The sequence below is a fragment of the Morone saxatilis genome, unplaced genomic scaffold, assembly GCF_004916995.1.
Source record: "Morone saxatilis isolate NCDOM2014 unplaced genomic scaffold, NCSU_SB_2.0 Contig8, whole genome shotgun sequence".
In the NCBI taxonomy this organism is placed as follows: domain Eukaryota; kingdom Metazoa; phylum Chordata; class Actinopteri; family Moronidae; genus Morone; species Morone saxatilis.
In genome coordinates, this window is record NW_023340257.1 from 12,662,679 (window position 1) to 12,681,211 (window position 18,533).

General features: G+C 39.5%; 1 protein-coding gene across 2 annotated transcripts in view; it reads left to right on the forward strand.

Moving 5' to 3' along the window:
* The window catches only part of fam168a (family with sequence similarity 168 member A), a 29,293-nt gene extending 12,607 nt beyond the window's left edge, over positions 1 to 16,686 (forward strand). The window contains exons 2-8 of one of the 2 annotated variants that reach the window (XM_035680041.1): positions 882 to 989; positions 1,672 to 1,763; positions 6,737 to 6,817; positions 10,821 to 10,966; positions 11,869 to 12,055; positions 12,777 to 12,903; positions 13,169 to 16,686. In XM_035680041.1, coding sequence (XP_035535934.1) covers positions 928 to 989; positions 1,672 to 1,763; positions 6,737 to 6,817; positions 10,821 to 10,966; positions 11,869 to 12,055; positions 12,777 to 12,889 — 681 coding nt within the window. In that variant the 5' untranslated portion in view covers positions 882 to 927 and the 3' untranslated portion in view covers positions 12,890 to 12,903; positions 13,169 to 16,686. The remainder of the gene's footprint in view (positions 1 to 881; positions 990 to 1,671; positions 1,764 to 6,736; positions 6,818 to 10,820; positions 10,967 to 11,868; positions 12,056 to 12,776; positions 12,904 to 13,168) is intronic. The other variant, XM_035680042.1, reaches the window with a different exon arrangement.
* The last annotated feature ends 1,847 nt before the right edge of the window (positions 16,687 to 18,533 follow it).

Here is an 18,533-nt window from a genome sequence, read left to right on the forward strand (position 1 = left end):
AACCGATGAGAACTGTCTCAATCCACTGCCCGGCCACCAACCAACCGATTTTGCTGGATCCCCCATCTCGCATCTCCGCACAAGCACGGAAGCCATAAGAATCACACACGCGATACACCATGAATGCACAATAAACAGTGCCCATGCTCACACACGACAACGTACACACACACACACACACACCTTTCCTCTCTTTATTTATTCCTCAGCTCTTCCGCTCTGTGTTTGTGCAGTGCTCTTGTGGTTTTGGCTCATGTGTGTACTGGATCATGCTTACTCACGGTGCGAGATTGGGCCTATTTGTACTATATTTTGTCCTCCGTCCTATTGTTTTGCTTTCCGTCACTTTGCCCGCTCACTGGGTGTGTTGTGCTTTTTCATTTGGCTGTCTTAATGTTTGCTTTGCTGCTTGTATTTGATGTTCTGTACACGCATTACATATATGTGTATATATACATATACACTCACACCTCAGTTTCTCTTGGACACATCACACAGGCCCTGCGTACACAAGGCAATTTAACCTGCCAGTACTGCTAGAAACAGCTTAAGTACACATACACAACTGATGGCATAAGAGAGTTTGTGCGCACAACGGATGCAAACAGTCAATTTTTCACAATATTTGCCTAAATTCTTTCATCCGTGCAATGTTTAGTATTTATCACAGTTATTAAATGCATTTGTTGGTGGCTAAAGACACAGCAGTTACCTCAAACACTCACTCAGACATGCCGTCTAAATCACTGTCCCCCTGCTGCTGTCACTAACCATTTGCTGTTGCACCGGTGCTTGCTTTTTGCTGTTTATTTTATTTTAATTTAATTTTTTCCTTCTCCTGTGTTCGTTGTAATCATGACCTCTCGCTGTTTTAATTTCAGATTTGCATATCCACTTCCACTCCTTCCTCATTTGCATACAGCAAGAATGGCGAGCGGGCATCCCACAGACAAATTCAGTTTCATGTATCAACCAGACACGCACAAGAGGTACGGGGCACGCATGCACACTCACACACACATGTACACGATATGCCCATGTTCTCAAGGATCAGGTAAGTTGGAACAATGGAGGAGCATTTCTCGTCTACAGTGGAAAGACCCGTGGAGAAAGATTCCTTACGGGAGATGTAGTATAAATGGCTGCGTTAATGGGCACCTTCGCACCAACCATATCCAGCACCTTAAAGCTTCTGTGACCACTCCTCCGTTCAGTCCTGTAGTGGAAACCAGGCGGGTAGTGCTCGCCCTGCCTTTATTGGCGAAGTAGTGAAAATAATATAACACATAGGTAGCTGTATTTAATGCCACACAGGAAACCAACCCATTATTTTCAGTGGGTCCATGTGTCCTCGTGCTTTCCTGTCAGTACTTGTTCCTTTTTTTTTTATTCCAGCAGCAGTTTTTAAACACATTATGTTGAGCCTACTTGAGGGTGAAGATTCACTGGGCGTGATTTATTTATTTATCTTTTGCATGCTGGAAAAATGCTTCAGCTGGATACATCGCCTTAAGAACCTGAGTTTGGGATTAATGTGCGTGTGTGCGTATGCTTGATAATCGTAAAACGTTTCTTTCCAATTTACATGGCTTACGTCTCTCTCCCTTCCATTTTTCTTCTGTCTTCTCTTATCCCCCTCTTTGCCACACTTTCTATTTCTCGCTTTCTCAGTAAGAACAGGTTATCTTCAGCTATGAATCCAGTCTACAGCCCCGTTCAGCCTGGCACTCCATATGGAAACCCTAAGAACATGGCCTTTACAGGTAAGACGTACACATTTATCATCCACTGTAAACATGTTTTTAATGATGGCTGCAAGTGAGAAAACAGCACTGCTGAGTCAGTGAGAGACAGTTCTGCTAACAACTTCTTGATGCTCCCAAAAGTTCTATTACATTGACAATTGTTTGGTAAGAAAACGCCTTCTTTTTTTAATTAATAGGTTATTATTAGTAAAGTAATTTCAGGGGTTTTTTTTTTTTGGTTCTAGAAAAAAATTTCAAGTTTAAAAGAGCAGTAGGGTTTGATTGACAGTCCTGTCGTCCATCCAGCTCAAGTGGTTTTTGCTTACTTGCCCCATCTTTGCTTCACTTGTTGCCACCATGTTGTTCACGTTTACATTTTTTTTTTTTTTAGCAAATTAATAATATATTTAATAATATTTGGTGTACTGGTGTATCTCACAGTTATATGCTTTCACTCTTGTTTAGTTTTACATTTGCATGTAAACTAGAACATTTGACAAAGTCTGAGGAGCAGCATGTTTTTTTTAGGTATTAATTCCTGCCAGACTTGAAGTGTAACTACCCCCCTTCAATTCTGTTACCTCCTTCCCTCTCAGCAAATAAAAAAAAAAAATGCATCAGAAAGCTGCAAAGGGATAGTGACTTTAGGTGGCGTGGCCTCGACACTGACCCGAGTGATTGACAGACTGACCACAGCAGTGTAGCAGGAACAGCGAGTTCGTTGTCAGAGCTGACCAGCCGTGAACAAAAACTAAGATAAAAATGTTCCATGAAAGCAGATTGTCATATGTGCAAATCTGACTGCTAGTATATGAGCCCTGATATATCTTTACTATACTCACTGTGACTAGCAGACATCACCAGGAACGATGTAACAGAGAGGGATTAGCATACAACATTGTTGATTGTGATTTTAAGTTGGATTTCAACAAAATCATTAACAAAATCACCTTCAAAAATAGGCTTCCTAAATTTCAGCCTTTTAAGTTGGTCTCAATTTTTTGCATTACAGCATTATATTGTAAAAATTAGTTGTTTTGTGAACTGGGTCTTGTTTTCCAGTGGATTATTTTCAAGTTGGCAGGCAACATTACACATGTCACCCTAAGAACATGGCCTTTGCAGGTAAGACGTACAAATTTATCATCCACTGTAAACATGTTTTTAATGATGGCTGCAAGTGAGAAAACAGCACTGCTGAGTCAGTGAGAGACAGTTCTGCTAATGACTTCTTGATGCTCCCAAAAGTTCTATTACATTGGCAATTGTTCAATTGTCAATCCTTTTTTTTTTTTTTAATCTATAGGTTCTAATTAGTAAAGTAATTTCAGGTGTTTTTTTTTGTTTCTAGTTGGAAAATATCAAGATTAAAAGAGCAGTAGGGTTTGATTGACTGGCCTGTCGTGCATCCAGCTTTAGTGGCTTTTGCTTATTTGCCCCATCTTTTCTCCACTCCGTTGACACCATGTTGTTCACATTTACATTTACCGATTTATTAACTATCAACAAACGGTAAATCCAGCACGTGCTTCACAACGTACGTTTAGAAATCAAACTCTACCAGAACAATAGCTTAGTAGTGCTGCACCATCAGACTGTAAAACCATAATTGCCCTTACAAAATAGGATGCTAAATCCTTATTGTTGTTGTGAAATTTTAGCATAGAAGACTACGCCCTTTTTTTCACAGTATATACAATGCGTTTCAGAAGAAGAAATATACTTAGTGGGCATTTGAGCAAAGCCTGTATACTATGCCTCACAAACACCATATGGTTGCTGCCATAGAGAAGAGTTCACAGAAGTCGGTCAGAAAATCAGAAATTGTGATTCTCTATGCAGCAATGTAGTTTCCAGAGAAGTTGTGTACGATACAAAAGTGATAAAATACAAACTAGTAAAAAAAAAAGTGAAGATATTAGATATGAAGATATTACATTTTCAGTGCAAGCGGGAGTTGATTCAGGATAGATGTTGGATACAGGGAAAAGGAAGGTATGAGATAATAGTCACACAGTGTTGTTAAGGACAACTTTTCTGGACTTTGGCGAGAACATTAATCTCCCTCTGAGGAAGCAGAGTGAACCTGAACCTAAAGATGTAATTGTTTAGAGCTTTTAATTGAACACACACACACTGGCTTTCAGTGCAGTAGGTGAAGAACAGGTGGATGACATACATAGAGAAGATGGAAGAACACAGGTCATAAAAGCTTCTGTTTAAAAAGCAGCCAGCAAGCACATGATCTCGGACAAAGAGCTAGTCTCAGTCTCTTGTGTAACATTAGGTTAAACATTGTGGCCAGATATACTTGAGACAAAGCCAGAGAAGCATAGACTCTTGCCTGTGTGCATTTTGAATAGCAGCTCCAAATTTTGACATCAAGTCAGCTGGTTAGATTTGTTCCGCTATACTGTAATATACCACAAAATACAGTCACTTTGGTCTTTGGGGATCTTTTTAACCTGATGCAGAAGCATGAAGCTGGGATAATGTGACTGCTCCATGATGTCATTTTACCAGCTACTCTGTGCTTTTGTTAATATGTTCCACACTCATCACACTCACTTCCATTCTCTCCATCTCTTTGAATGTGCTGTAGGGTTTTATTTTTCCAAAAGGCAGTGCAGAGTTTGAACTACAGGTCAGAGGTGACTGCAGGAACGATGAAGGTTTTGATTATGTATTCACTACTAAGCTTGTACATTCATTAGAAAATATTTGGTGCAGTAAGTGTACTGGTGTATCTCGCGCTTATGTGCTTTCACTCTTGTTTAGTTTTTACATTTGCATGTAAGCTAGAACATTTGACAAAGTCTGAGGAGCCATGAGCAAAAACTAAGATAAAAATGTTCCATGAAAGCGGATTTTCATATGTGCAAATCTGACTAGTATATGACTTCTTCTGAATATGAGCCCTGATATATCTTTACTATACTCACTGTGAGCAGCAGACATCACCAGGAACGATGTAACAGAGAAGGAAGAGCATACAACATTGTTGATTGTGATTTTTCATTTGGATTTCAACAAATTCATTAATAAAATCACTTTCAGAAGTAGGCTGTTTAAATACAGTTTGTTCCTAAATTTCAGCCTTTTAAGTCTCAATTTTGAGTAGCATTATACTGTAAAATTAGTTGTTTTGTGAACTGGCTTGTTTTCCAGTGGATCATTTCCAAGTTGGCAGGCAACATTACACCACCCTGAGTTTCTGTGTTTGAACGCTGGCACAACTCACATCGTCCACGCACCTCTCTGTCAGTTAAAGAGTTGAATGTTACTCAGGTCCAACGTCATGAGATTTAAAAAAAAAAAAAAAAAAAAAAAAGGGTAACAGATATTTAATACAGACACAACATGGCTTCATCTAAGTGAGCTCCCAGTGACAAATTGTGAGGTAGTGATGGGTTTGCTAGGTGGTATATACTGTTTGTCAGTAAGCACATGCGTATCAAACTCAAAACGCCTTGTTAATCATACTAGTTCTTTGTGTTTTATATGGATGTAACAACATCTGCTGTGTTGTATCATTTAATGCAACACTTTGGATCATATGATGAATTGAACAAGTCACCAGACATTTTGTTCAAAATCCTTTGAACCATGGAGTGCTGCAGCTGTTGAGCTCAGATGATACCTCGGTTATTTTTTCCAATTGAGAAACCACTCAAAATGAGCCAGACTCCTTGTTAAAGAGTCAGCTGGCTCATTCTCAAGTCTAAACTATTATGCTTAAGGCTGCAACTGATTAGTGCATCATATACTATATTGAGAAATCTATAACAATTAACTATTGTACTCTCAATTTCCGATTGAGAGTACAATTTCAGATTCAGAGAAAAGTGGTAAAAATTAGAGACGCTGGAAACAGAGGATATATTACCCTGAGCATTTATCAATGAATAAAATTCTTTGTTGACTAATCGTTTAATCAGTAGTTAATAGTTTCAGCACTATTATGGAGTTTTGTCCTAAATTGTAAATTTAAAACTGAATTAATTTTTTCAGGATTTATTTTTGCTGTGTTGAAAATACCCACAATAGCGCACTAAATTTAGCTTTGGATTTTGTGAATTGTTGTACCCATATACGGTTTTAGCATGTTGACAAAGAGCCACATTAAAGTAGTCTTAATTTTTATATAAATATAGGTTTTAGTAGTTTAGTTTATTGGTAGAAGGAACAGTGCAAATTAATAAATACACATGNNTTAGCCAAAAGGCTTTCTTCATCTCTAGTCCCTTGCCAAGATGTTAGGCTTCCTATTTTTTGGGTAATCAAAAATAAAATTATATTATTCTCAAAGTAATACAGATTAATGAACCATCACACAACCCGTGGCAGAGGTCTACTAAATATCTGCACCATTCTACCATGCAGCGTAGTCCATGTGACTGTAGCTGCACCTACAGCAGCAGACAGCAGTTAAAGCTAGATATAGCAAAGGCTCAAAGCTACAGAACAGTCTGTGAGATCGACTGCCAATAATAGCAAGCAATGAGCAGCACTCCTCATTTCCATACTGTCTCAACTCTCCTGCATTCTCCTCTCTTCCTCCCTCTTCGTCTCGCTCTGTCAAACTCACACCTTTTTTATCAGCGAAAGCTTTTTCTCGGGTCAAAATGTGCTTTGTTTGTTTGATGTGTAATTGATGACGCACAAAAGTATGTGTGCGTGTGCACCCCCTTGCACGTGTGTGCTTGCATTGCTAATGTTTCTGAATTTATCTCCTCCCACACCATATCGGCAGGTGTGTCTCGTCTGTATGTAAGACGGCATTTCGCCGATGCGTCGTTATTGGTGCGACATTTTTTTTAGAATGGCACCTCTGTGCACATCATGCTCCAACCAAATACTTGCCCTACCTGTGTGTGTGTGTGTGTGTGGGGGGTGGGGGTGGGGTCTTTGTTGTGTGTATCTGTGGTCCTCTCTGTTTGTTATAAGCTATGGTTTCTGATATTTCCTCTCTCCTCTGTGATGTCCTGCAGGCTATCCAGGAGGGTATCCTGCCACGGCTCCCACCTATACACCCAACCTCTATCAAACAGGCAGTCCTGGGTATCCACCAGGTGAGCCTCAAAACACACACACACACACACACACACAGACAGAGACAGACCATTTGATGACTTTGTTTATATTTGACAAGGTAGTATCTTGGGAGAGTTAATTAGTGGGATGTTTGTAATTTTTTAAGGGAAAAAAAATCAGCGATAAACACACCACAAAGATGACAGACAGTGTGGGGGATTCATTGAAGTTTTATGTAAAGGATGTCACACAGACACACTGGTTATATGCAGTTGATTTTACATGATTATTGTGTTTTTAACTGTCAAACTACAATTATGTGTGTAAATCTGCCTGCCCCTTTTTGTTATTATAGAAACATGTAAAATACAGAGCAGAATTGTAACGGGGTAAAACATAAGAAAATAATAATAAAGTAAAAACAAACATGCAGGCAGAGCTAAAAAGCCAAGAGCATTGTTGTGTGGCTTCTGTTAAAAAGAAATCACATTTAATGAGCCAAACCGCAATAGACAACAATAAAGCAGCCATCATCTGTGTAAACATCTTAATTGTTGGCATTGAGAAATTTTTTCAGGGTGCCTGTGGGTCTTAAAATGTCTAGAATCCAACAATCTTCAGGTCTTAAAAATTAATTGGATGAATAAAGTTAATGTTACTTGTAAAAGTTGTAATTTTTCTTCTTTTTAAATGTGTTTGTATCGATCATGCTGTAACAATAACTACAAAGGCCAAAGCTGATGATGACTACTCCTAGTCCGTTGGTTGTGAGTTTGCAAGTAAAAACTGAACAACCAATAAATGTGCCACCAATTTATTTTGAATAACTTTTAGAAATATGTTGCTTAATGTGTAATCATTGTGATTATTCAGTTCACACTCTGAGAAGCAGTTGAGTAATGCGTTTGTGTAAATGAAAGTTAGTCCGTGTTTAGGTTAAGGCTGGAATAGCCGTTAATGTTTTGAATAAATTACAGCTGATGGAATTTTAATTTCAAGTCAGATGATCTATTACTGCTGCTGTTCCACAGAGCTGTACTGAATTTATGTGCCGATTATGCGTACATAACCTAAAGCAAATGTTGTTATTTGTGATTCACATTTTGGTGTGAATCAAACGTTGCTCAGAGAAATTATACATATTAACATATTTTGGGCAATTAGAAGGTTGTTTTAGAGCGCCACACAGGTTGCAATAAACTCAAGGCAATAAGCGGGGATCCCAGTATAAAGGGCATTGATGGCGAAGGAGTGGGAAACTAGTAACAGCTGCCAGTGGTCTTATAGCAGCAGATACGTACTCTGCTGGGCTTCAGTGTCTGGTCCCCATAGCAGATGGGAATAACAGTTGTCTCAGTGCTTCCCAGATCTGCTGTGTCTGTATAGATATAGATAGTTTAGTGTGACGGTCTGGAACTTTTCAGCCTAGAAACCCAGACAGAGTCCAGTGCGATCTCACTCGGGCTCATTGTCCTTTGACATGAATACTGTTATTTGGAGATGTAGATATAATATTAGGAAGACACAGTTACAACTGATTTTTGATTGTTTCATCAAAATGTAAGATTTGAAAGCACAAAACAAATTCTTAACTAGTACATTGCTTATCTCAGATCTTGTGATTATTTGAGGTTATACTCCAACTGAGTCAGGTTTTATTAGCAGGTTTGTTTATTTATTGGCACAAAACATTTTAATCTTTACAAAGAAGTCTATAAAACCATGTGCAAGGAGAAAGGGGCTTATACAAAATAATTAAAATAACAAATAGAAAACATGAAACCAATGAACTGACATAGGGTGACAAAAAAGGCAAATGTATCAAAATAACTTACTAAAAATGAGGAGTAATATTAATTTGCAATCAATCAGATGTTTTAAAAATAAAATTTAGGTGGTTCCAGTCAGAGGGATTGGATGGTAAATTGGTAAAAAGAATGAAAAGAACAATAAAATCCATGGGAATAACTGGTATTATCTGAAACCATTAAGTAGATAATCACCTAAATAAAAACCCATTTGTAAACTATTAATCAGCATGAGCAGATAAAAGATAAGATGTTCTGAACATGGTGACGGATAGATACTTGAATTGTGTCCCATTCCCCTGAATTTTAAGTATCTTACCAAGGCAGGATGGGTTTGTAGATCTCATTTGTGCTGCGTTTGAAGCCCCTTTACTCTCGTCCCCTCCCCCAGTATGGTTTTATCTTTTGGAAGTCTAACAAAATATCAGGTATGCTTTGACAAAGCTAACCCAGCTTGGTTGCAACAAAAGACTTGAACCTGATTATTGAGCCTTTCTTTAAATCTGAAATTCTTTCATTCAGTGCTTAATGTATGGTGAAATTAAAGTCTTGAGATTTTTTTTTGTGTCCTAGACAAAAATCAACCTCCAGACAAGGCAGCTGTGGGTTGATTAGAAACATGTCTTGGTCAATGTCATTATTTCTCAAGACCATTGAATAGTCAAACTGTTTTCTATCAGCAGGGCTTTTGTGTGATTGTCACACACCATTGTCCTCTAATGCCCTGCATCCATGTTAGAGCAAAGAATGTGTGCAATAGTATGCACACACACACACACACACTTTCAGACACACATAGCAGCTCCAGCATCTCTTTGTTCCCTTGTCCTTGTGCGAGAAGCGCTTTCATAAGCTCCGCAGCAGCAACTAGCTAGTAGCATGTTTGACCTTCAGGCTCCTCCGAGTGGCGGTTCAGAGGTACTGCACCCCACAGAGCAGAGCCCAGTTACCAGCAGACGTTAATGCGGTGCTCTGAACCTGATGCCCTCACTGTCCTACGGGAGATCTCATGTTTTTCAACCTTTTTAGTGTAGTGACAGTTAAATAGACAGTGCACTTGCAACATTTGTGGAGGTTTTAAAAGGTGCCACTGAGGATGGTAGGTTGCTTGGCTGAATATACTCTATATGTATATGCATATACATAGACCTCACAAATACTTTCCTCAGCAGTAAACAATGCAGAAAGCAGTCTTCAAAGATCATGATAAGACTGGCTAAATGATGCGTTTTTAGACCCACAAACCCTTTGCTGTATTGTTTTGAGATGCAAGCCCCATTAAAAGACAGCACTAGCCCCCCATCTGGTGGTTTTTGTAGGAAATGCAAAACATGTAAAAAATAAAATGAAACATTTGAATAAGAGTGCAGCTAAAGATTGTTTTCATTATTGAGTCATCTCCCAAATATTTTCTTTATAAAAGGATTTAAAAAAAAAAAAAAATGAGAAAACGTCAAAACAAGCCATTTCATGTCACAACATACATCCCAGAGGTCAAGGTAACGTCATTAAATTTTTAATTTATTTTCTGGCAATGTTCCAAAACCACCAAATATTCAACTTACTATAATTTAAGACAAGAAAAAGCAGACGGAGCAGTCAAGTGTCGGGTATCTTTGCTTTAAAAATGACTTAAAGCAGATAAGTTGCAGATAAATCTTCTGTCAGTCGACTGAAACTTGAAATTAACTGTTGGTAAAAGTGTGTTTTTGAGACAAATTGGTATAATTGTGTATTTTACTAATTTGGTTTGTACTGGTCCATATCCAACATAGCTAAACAGGCTGTATCTAAAGACAATATTTAACAGTGTAAAGACCTTACTAAGACCCTGAATTAGAGTATTTGGATTATAATTTATAAAAACTTAGAGCTGCTATAATCAATATGTATTAATAATAGATCAAATGACTACTTGTATATGAGAGAGGTTGTTTATAGTCACGAACCCCTCAGCTCTTCAAAGCGTTTTAGCATCTTAAAGGTAATTGTTTTGGTTTTACCGACTACAGGCAATTTGAATGTTTTCGTTCACTCACGGCTCTTATCAGCACCGGATTCCAGATGCAACCGGGAGCTGTTTTCAGTGAAAAAGCTCTGCAAACCTTGTATGCTACTTGTCCAGCACCAAACAGCAAACAAAGAAAGTGGTAGTGGAGCTTTTAGCAGCTACATGTTTCCCTTTTTGTAATTTCTTTTTCTAAATCCTCCTTTTCTTTTGACTGTTTTTTAGGATATACTTCAGCAGGCACCCCATACAAAGTGCCCCCCACTCAATCAAATGGAGCACCCCCTCCCTACACCCCGACCCCAACCCCATACCCAACAGCGATGTACCCCATCCGCAGTGCCTACCCTCAGCAGAACCTATACGCACAGGTAAGTAAATTGAATTAAAACTGACATTACCTCGCAGGCACAGTCTGTACTTTGCTACTAAAAAATGTTGATCAGATTTGTTGCGTCGCACCTGTTTAGTTGGCGATGCCATTTAACTTAATCACAGCAGTAAATATGCTCAGGTTGTCTGGGTGGTTGATTACACTTTACAGCATATGAACACAATCAGGTAAAGCAATTTTACAGATGCAAATGGTCTGTCATCTTTGCTTTAAAACAACTTTTGCATTTGGGTCACATCTCCTTTCTGGTGGAATTGTCCTTTACATAACATTTTATCCCTTCGGGCTGCAGGGATGGAGCTTTGATTCAGACCCTGTATTATGTTCAGTGTGTGGATGAAATGACTGGAAAGAGAATTTCCTCTTCAAGAATCAATTAGATTAGAAAACCAGCCACTGTCAGTTCTGTGTTATGTTTAAATGCCATTAAATGAACCATCGTTTAATCAAGAGTGTGGAATCCTATGAATATAAGTGACGGGTTGTTTTCTATTGTATTGTTGCAATATTAATATAATTCTATACAAAAAAAAACCCAGTTAAAAAGCAGTGGCTTTGTTTTAGATGTAGTTGCACAATATGTCAGCAGAGCAATCATTTTGTTCTTTTCTAATTTGATGCTGTAGATCTTTTTAATGGTTAAATGGGTTGAAAAGAGCAGAATCAGGAAGGGAGATGGAAAAGTAGTGTGGATGTTTACTGTCTACTTTTCATGTTCCTGCAGTGGAAAATGAACATGAGTAGTTAAACCATGTTCTCAGACTTCCTTCAAATAAACATAAACACATGTTGTACTAAGCTTTATATATACACACACACACACACACACACACACACTAACTACACCTCGCCAACCCTTTCCTGTGTTCATCCTGACAGGGAGCGTATTATACCCAGCCAGTGTATGCGGCTCAGCCACATGTGATCCATCACACCACCGTGGTGCAGCCTAACAGCATCCCCTCTACAGCCCTCTACCCTGCCCCCGTCCCTGTACCTGCTCCTCGCAACAATGGCATGGCTGCCATGGGGATGGTAGCTGGGACAACCATGGCCATGAGTGCAGGTAGGACCAGAACCACTCATTACTATTTCTTCCAGTTTTGACATGCTGACTCTCTGTTTCTCCCTTGTGAGCTGTGATCATTTATTTATGCTGGAATTTCTTGCTCCTATACAGACATGTTTCTACTTCCCTTTGCTCTCTGAATGTCTGTGAGCCCCAGCCCTTTTGTTTTGACTTGTATTAGATGAATAGGTTTATGTGCTTGACCATGGTCCGGCCTGTATATCATAAAAGAATAGACTATAATTAAATTACATTTAACTGGCTCTTTATAATATTAATAATCAATCAATTGTTTAAGCAAAAATGGAAAAAAATGTTTGTTTCCAAACTAAACTTGTCATTTGTTGACATTCTGTGAACCAAAATTAGATTAATTGAGAAAAATAACCATAAGATGAATTATTAATGAAAGTAATCCTTATAAACAGCTCAAGTATAAATGGATTCATTCAGTTATTTAGTCTATCTTCAGGGTTAATTGTATATGTACATGGTAGGTAGTTAAGTGTAAATTGTCACAGCTGCTAAAATGCTCCAAAAAGGGGAAATGTACCAAAATGTTGGTATAAATCTGTAGAAATAATGTATGAAAATGCTACATGCTAAAGTCCATTATATACAATGGTCACAAATACAGAGAAAGGACAAACCAAGCCTGTTCAGCAGATGGATTCACAAATTGCTAAAGCTCATTAATTGTGTTGTTAACTTCCTGTAGGGACCCTGCTGACAACGCCCCAGCACCCCCAGATTGGAGGACACCCAGTTACTGTGCCAACCTACAGGCCCCAAGGGACACCTGGGTACAGCTACGTACCGCCTCACTGGTAGAGCCCGCTCATCATGTGAGTGTCTGCCCTCCTGTTGTTTGCTTTCTTCCTCTTTTTTTTGAGATGTTCCCCACCACCCCAATTTTCTCTCCTCCATCTGTTTCCTCCAGAACCCCACCACCACCTCCTCTCCCCCTTTTTTTTTTTCATTTCTTTTTTTGTTCTTCTGTTTTCTCTTCGACTTGAACAAACTGCGCTGCCTCACATTTCTCTCCCTCAGAGGTCTGTGGCAGTCTTAAATCAATCACCAATGTGTACCTCTGCTCTTCTTTCCCAGCAGATCTGGAGTCCACCATCGTATGCAACTGCTCAAATCTTACACGGGCTCCCACTGGTAACCACGGGAACTCGGCACCTGTCTGCAAGAACAAAACTAAAGTGCAACAGCCACTTTACTATTATTGTTATTGTTATTATGCGACATTCTCTAACATTTTTTTTTTTTTCTCCAAAAGCTGCTTTTATTTTTTTTTCTCTGTTCATTTGCCAACCAGTCATTACCTTATTTTGTATGGTTTCTTTTTTATTTTATTTCCTTACTTTCTGTTGCTCCGTCTGTCATTGGAACTCCAGAAGGACTCTTGACCAATCACGGGTGTCAGTTGCTCCTGTTTCTGTGTTGTGCTGGTGTGTGTGGTCCTTCCTGCTGCTGCTCAGTTGGCTGGAAAATATCGGGCACTTATTCCTCATTATCATCTTCATCAGTCACTACAAAGACTTGTTGACTTATGCTGCCAAATTTTCTAACGAGTAGATATCAGCACAGGGTTTTAACATAATTAGGGTTTTTATTTTTTTTCAGGTTATTTAATTTTTTTAATACTCTTTTCTTTATACCACATTACACCTGAATTACTTTACCTGTTTCTGTTTTTTCCTACTTTGTTCTTCCTTCCTCTTCATCCTTTTTTTCTTATTTTTTTTTTACCCGTTTTGTTTAATTTTTCAGTTTTATCTCAGTCGTCTTCCAGCGCGTAGCTGTCTGTCCGGCAGTAGTCAGTCCATCGTCCCTGCCGTTACGTCTCCATGTGAGTGCTATGTCGCTATGAGCAGAGCACTTACTGACCATTACCCATCCTGCTGCGTGTCCCACTGTGTCCACATTAGCATAGTACCGAGTACACACTAAGAAAACATCACATACTTCATGCTACATACTATGCAGGCTAGTATGTTGTGACACTATCAACATCTTAACCTTAGCGTAGGTGAGTACATTTAGAAAATGTACACATATTTATAATAACAGTGTCAACAGTATGGGTGGTCATGCACACTTTCTCTCACACAAACACACACAAACACAAGCATGCACACACATACACACATACACACACACAGGGGCTCCTGTGTTGTGTTGGAACACACATGATCACTTGGTGGCACTTGCTGTACAACACCTCCAGTTACGTTGTTACTGATCAGCACACAAGCCAACATACATATATATGACATGGATTTCTAGGGGTGTGCATGGCAGACAGCAGAGAAGGAGTTTAAAGGGATTGTGTTGGCAGTAAGGGAGGAGAGCAGGACCAGGAGAGGAGAGCAGATGACAAGGAAGGAGGAAGAGGTCACATGTTCACAGTCGGTAATTTCTTTTCAAGGTATAAGACATTTGAGTTTGTGACAGCTCCCCTGCAAGGCACTGCACAAACACTGCTGTTTTTGCATGTACATGTATTGTACATTGATTTCCTCACTGTGATTATATCGTCTCCTCCTCCTTCCTTCTTCCAGGCGAGGACTTATAACCAAACACTCAACAGATAGATAAAGACCTAGACTCCAGTCAAATGCACGTGCTGATAGATGGATAGGATTTAATCCAGTAGTCCATTCCACAGTGCTGTGACTGCTGGGCAGAGCAAACCAATGACATGGATGGTTATGCACCACACTTTGGGAAGCAGGCTGTAATGTGTTTACACCTGGTCCATGTCATAGGGATGATTTCTTAATCTCAGATTTTGGGTCCAAATTTGAATTTGGTGGGTGTTCCCATGTGAAACACACGAGCAGAATGAGAGTACGGTCATCAAAAAGGTGCTGAATTTAGTGTTGAGGGTTATAAAGAACATTAAGAAATATTAGCAGGAGTGCTGAGCTGTCATGATGCAGTGTCACTCAGTTTTAAACCGGTTCAGTCCAGTTGGGGGTCCGGGAGCCAGTCCAGCATGACCTCCAGGAGCTAACAGGAGGCCTTTTAGTGTTTTTGGTAGTTTTTATGAAAAACAATCATCCCTTTGTTCACTGTGCTTTTTTTTTTCTTTTCTTTTTTTTTCTGCAAGAGTTGGAGATTGACACATATCTGCTTCTACTGACTGCATTTAAACATTATTCTCCATTTTTAAGAATCCAGTATGAACCTTGATTTTATTAAAATTGTCATTAGCTGAGGATAATATTTGAGCCAATGAGACATGGACCATATACAGCCATTTTTCTGTTGCCTTTTTATGCTTCTACATGTAAAGGCATTAATGTACATGCAAAGGCATTGATGACCCATCTTCAACACTACAAATACACTGAGTAGTGGTGGTGGGGTTTAATATTTAGGTGAGGCCTGTGGTATTTTTCAGGATTTACAAAAAAAAAAAGACTCAAACCACAACTTCATGATCTGTACAGTACAGATTGGTATAACAGAAAGCATTTACTGCGCGGGTATGTAGATGAAGTGGTTTGATATTGCAATAAAATAAGAGGGAATGCCTCAACTGTTAACATACAGTAATTATTTTATCAGCGTTTTGAATTGATTTTAAAAAAAAAAAGCTTATTGTAATCTCTAAATATGGATTACAGGCTCTGTATGCAGCCTTCATTCAATAATTATTACAGTTACTGCTAAGAAGAGTAGAACATATCAAGAATTTGGGTATTGAATAACTTTGTGAGGAAATATTGCACAACATAAGACAAAAAAAAAAAAACTTGATGACTATAATTTAAATGCTAAGTAACAGGTACCTAGGCTTTGTAGTGCAGGAGGGAGGAAGAAGCAATTTATATTGTAATTAAAAAATAAAACAATAAGGTCGAGTGTTTGAGGTATTCTTAGTCCAGATGTTTGTACACTAGTAGATTAATTCTCAAGAAAATATTACATAATGCTGCTGTCGGATGAAAACTGTCGATCCTTGAGCCTTATTTTTTAAACAACCCTTGTATTTTAGAAGATCTAAAGTGGGTAATATCGGCATGAGGGTCATAAAATGTTCCCACCACGTAAGGATCTTGTATATTTTAATTCAAGCCAGTAAAACTGAAAAGACAGAAACTGGATTTTCTTGCGACAGCAGTAATATTACTCGTCATTAGGATTTATTTAACCAACCACTACTTCTGTCAGTATTTCTCAGTTAAATCTTATGGTTTGTTTTGGGTTTTTTTTTTTTTCCCTTCTTTCCCTCTGGTCAATTGAGCATAATGGGTATGCATAATATTCAGGTGTATTTCACTATAGCATTGGATCTCTAAGTTTAAAAAAAAAAAAAAATGCAGTATATTTATACAGCAAGTGGTACAGTAATGTATTTCTAGCTACGCATGGTTGCATCAGTGTGGCAGCTACTGTTTGTGCTTTTAATATTCTTTTTGTTTTACCTCCTCTTCTGCATCTGTGTCCTCTACATATCTGTCACTGAGGGGAGGGGGAGAAGTTAAGACGAGGTCTAGTAAAGAAGCTTTAGGACTTGTGGAAATTCTTGTCACCAAATCCCCACACTTTTATAATTATTGCCTGAATTTACTGACCTCGAGGAAGCAGAGGATTAATGACAGAACTGAAATGGATAGGGGCCGTAAAACAGATGGGCTTCCAACACAGCATCACGGGGCACCCGTTCTTTACGAGTGTGGGCAACGCAAAAGAAAGATATACTCGTAACACGAAAGAGATGGCTAATTTTCGGATTCTGTCATAATCGGTGCCCGCAGTCAGTAAGATTCAGGCGGATAATTATAAGAAGTGGTGGGTTTTGTGAGCAAGAATGTTCCATCAAACCAAATGCCGGTTACGTTGAGACCGTCGTCTGTGAAGTTCTCCGCGCGTCCCTTCGAGTGACGCAGAGATAGGTGTAGAGACACAGTGATGCAGGAAGAGAGGGGAGGTTAAGGAACGCAAAGAAAGTATTAAGAAGCACGAAACAGCTAGCTGCGCACACTTGATGGCAACCGAATGCGCTAGGCTAGAGCGAAACGTGACCGATTTGACGTGTACCACTGTGTGTAAGTAAGAGCCTGATACGGCATTTTTTTTTTGTTCTTTTGGTAGAAACTTGAGGAGATTCGCGAATGCTATAGGGGTTGAGAGATACCACCTGGCAGGTTAGTTATGGCAGTGACGCGATTGGCATGCTCAATCTTGACCAGGAGGGGAAAGGAAGGGAAAAGGAAAAAAGAAGACCCAAACACAGAGACCATAAGAGATGCTTAACTTGAGAGAACTGACTGGTATCAGACAGTGAGGTGGTTCGGTTAATAGAAATCTCTACGATGACGCAGGGTGGAACCTGATTACTGCGTGGTCGCAAGGAAGAATCCAAGTTTCTGTGCTTTTCTATGGTGGTCGTTTTTGTACTGGCCGTTGAATCTGTGATACTAAGTGTTGGTGTGTATACAAGATGGTGTACTCGTGCCTGGTGGGAGCGCCATGTGTTCAGTGACCCTGCATGGCCTGATGATTACGCCGACTTTAGTGATCTTCTAAAGACGGTGACAGAGGGTGTGTTCTATCGAGCGAAAATAAGGGCTCAATGGAGGTGAGCAGGGTTGTTGCAGTCCGAGCACAGGCGAGCGATTATGTGAAGGTATTGGTTCGTTGGACGAGGCGCAGTGGTAATCTACTTAGTTTACAAACCATGCTGGACTGGAAGTAATGACCTCCAGAAGCACTCGAGCGCTTCAGTGTGTTTGTATTTGTTAACTTAGGCAATGAGTAGACGTTGCGGTTGCGTGTCGCTCCCCTCCTGACGTACAAAGCAGCGGGTAGGGGTACCTTGTTTACTTATGCACTTACGGCTCGTGTCGAATTATGGTCGCGATCAAGTTTTTTTGTTTTTGGTCTTATCTGTTGTGCAATATTGTCCTGCAGCAAATGTGTCAGTTCAGATACCCGCAGAATGTCTTGTGGATAGCCGTGGTTGTGCTGACTGCTTCGCCCTTAAGGCTAGGGTAGACGTGGTAAGGTAAGTGTTATTTGACGCATGAAGGCGTTGCATCACGAGAGCCTGGGTAAGGTCGGCATCGATTTGAGGATGTGACAATAAGAAGCGTGTTGTTTTTTAAAGATCGAATGGTCAAGGACGGCTGATGTGAAATAGAGTTACGTGTAAGTGTTAACAGGTTGGAGGCATGCTGCCCTCTTGGATGGGTTTATTCCAAATTACTCCAGAAACCACTGTCATCTACGGATACTCGCGCAGTAATATGCGTTTGCGTGTTTGATAACCAATCGTGTACCGTGTAGCACGCTCCAATGATAGTTGTGGTGTGTGAGTGCTTGTCTGTTGTATAGTGGTGGCGCTAATGAAAGAATCTGATTTGGTGAAATATACCGAGTACTGGAAATATTATGACCAGAGCAGGGCCTCACGGGCTTAATAATTAGGTATATACACAACTCTCCCCACTCGAGC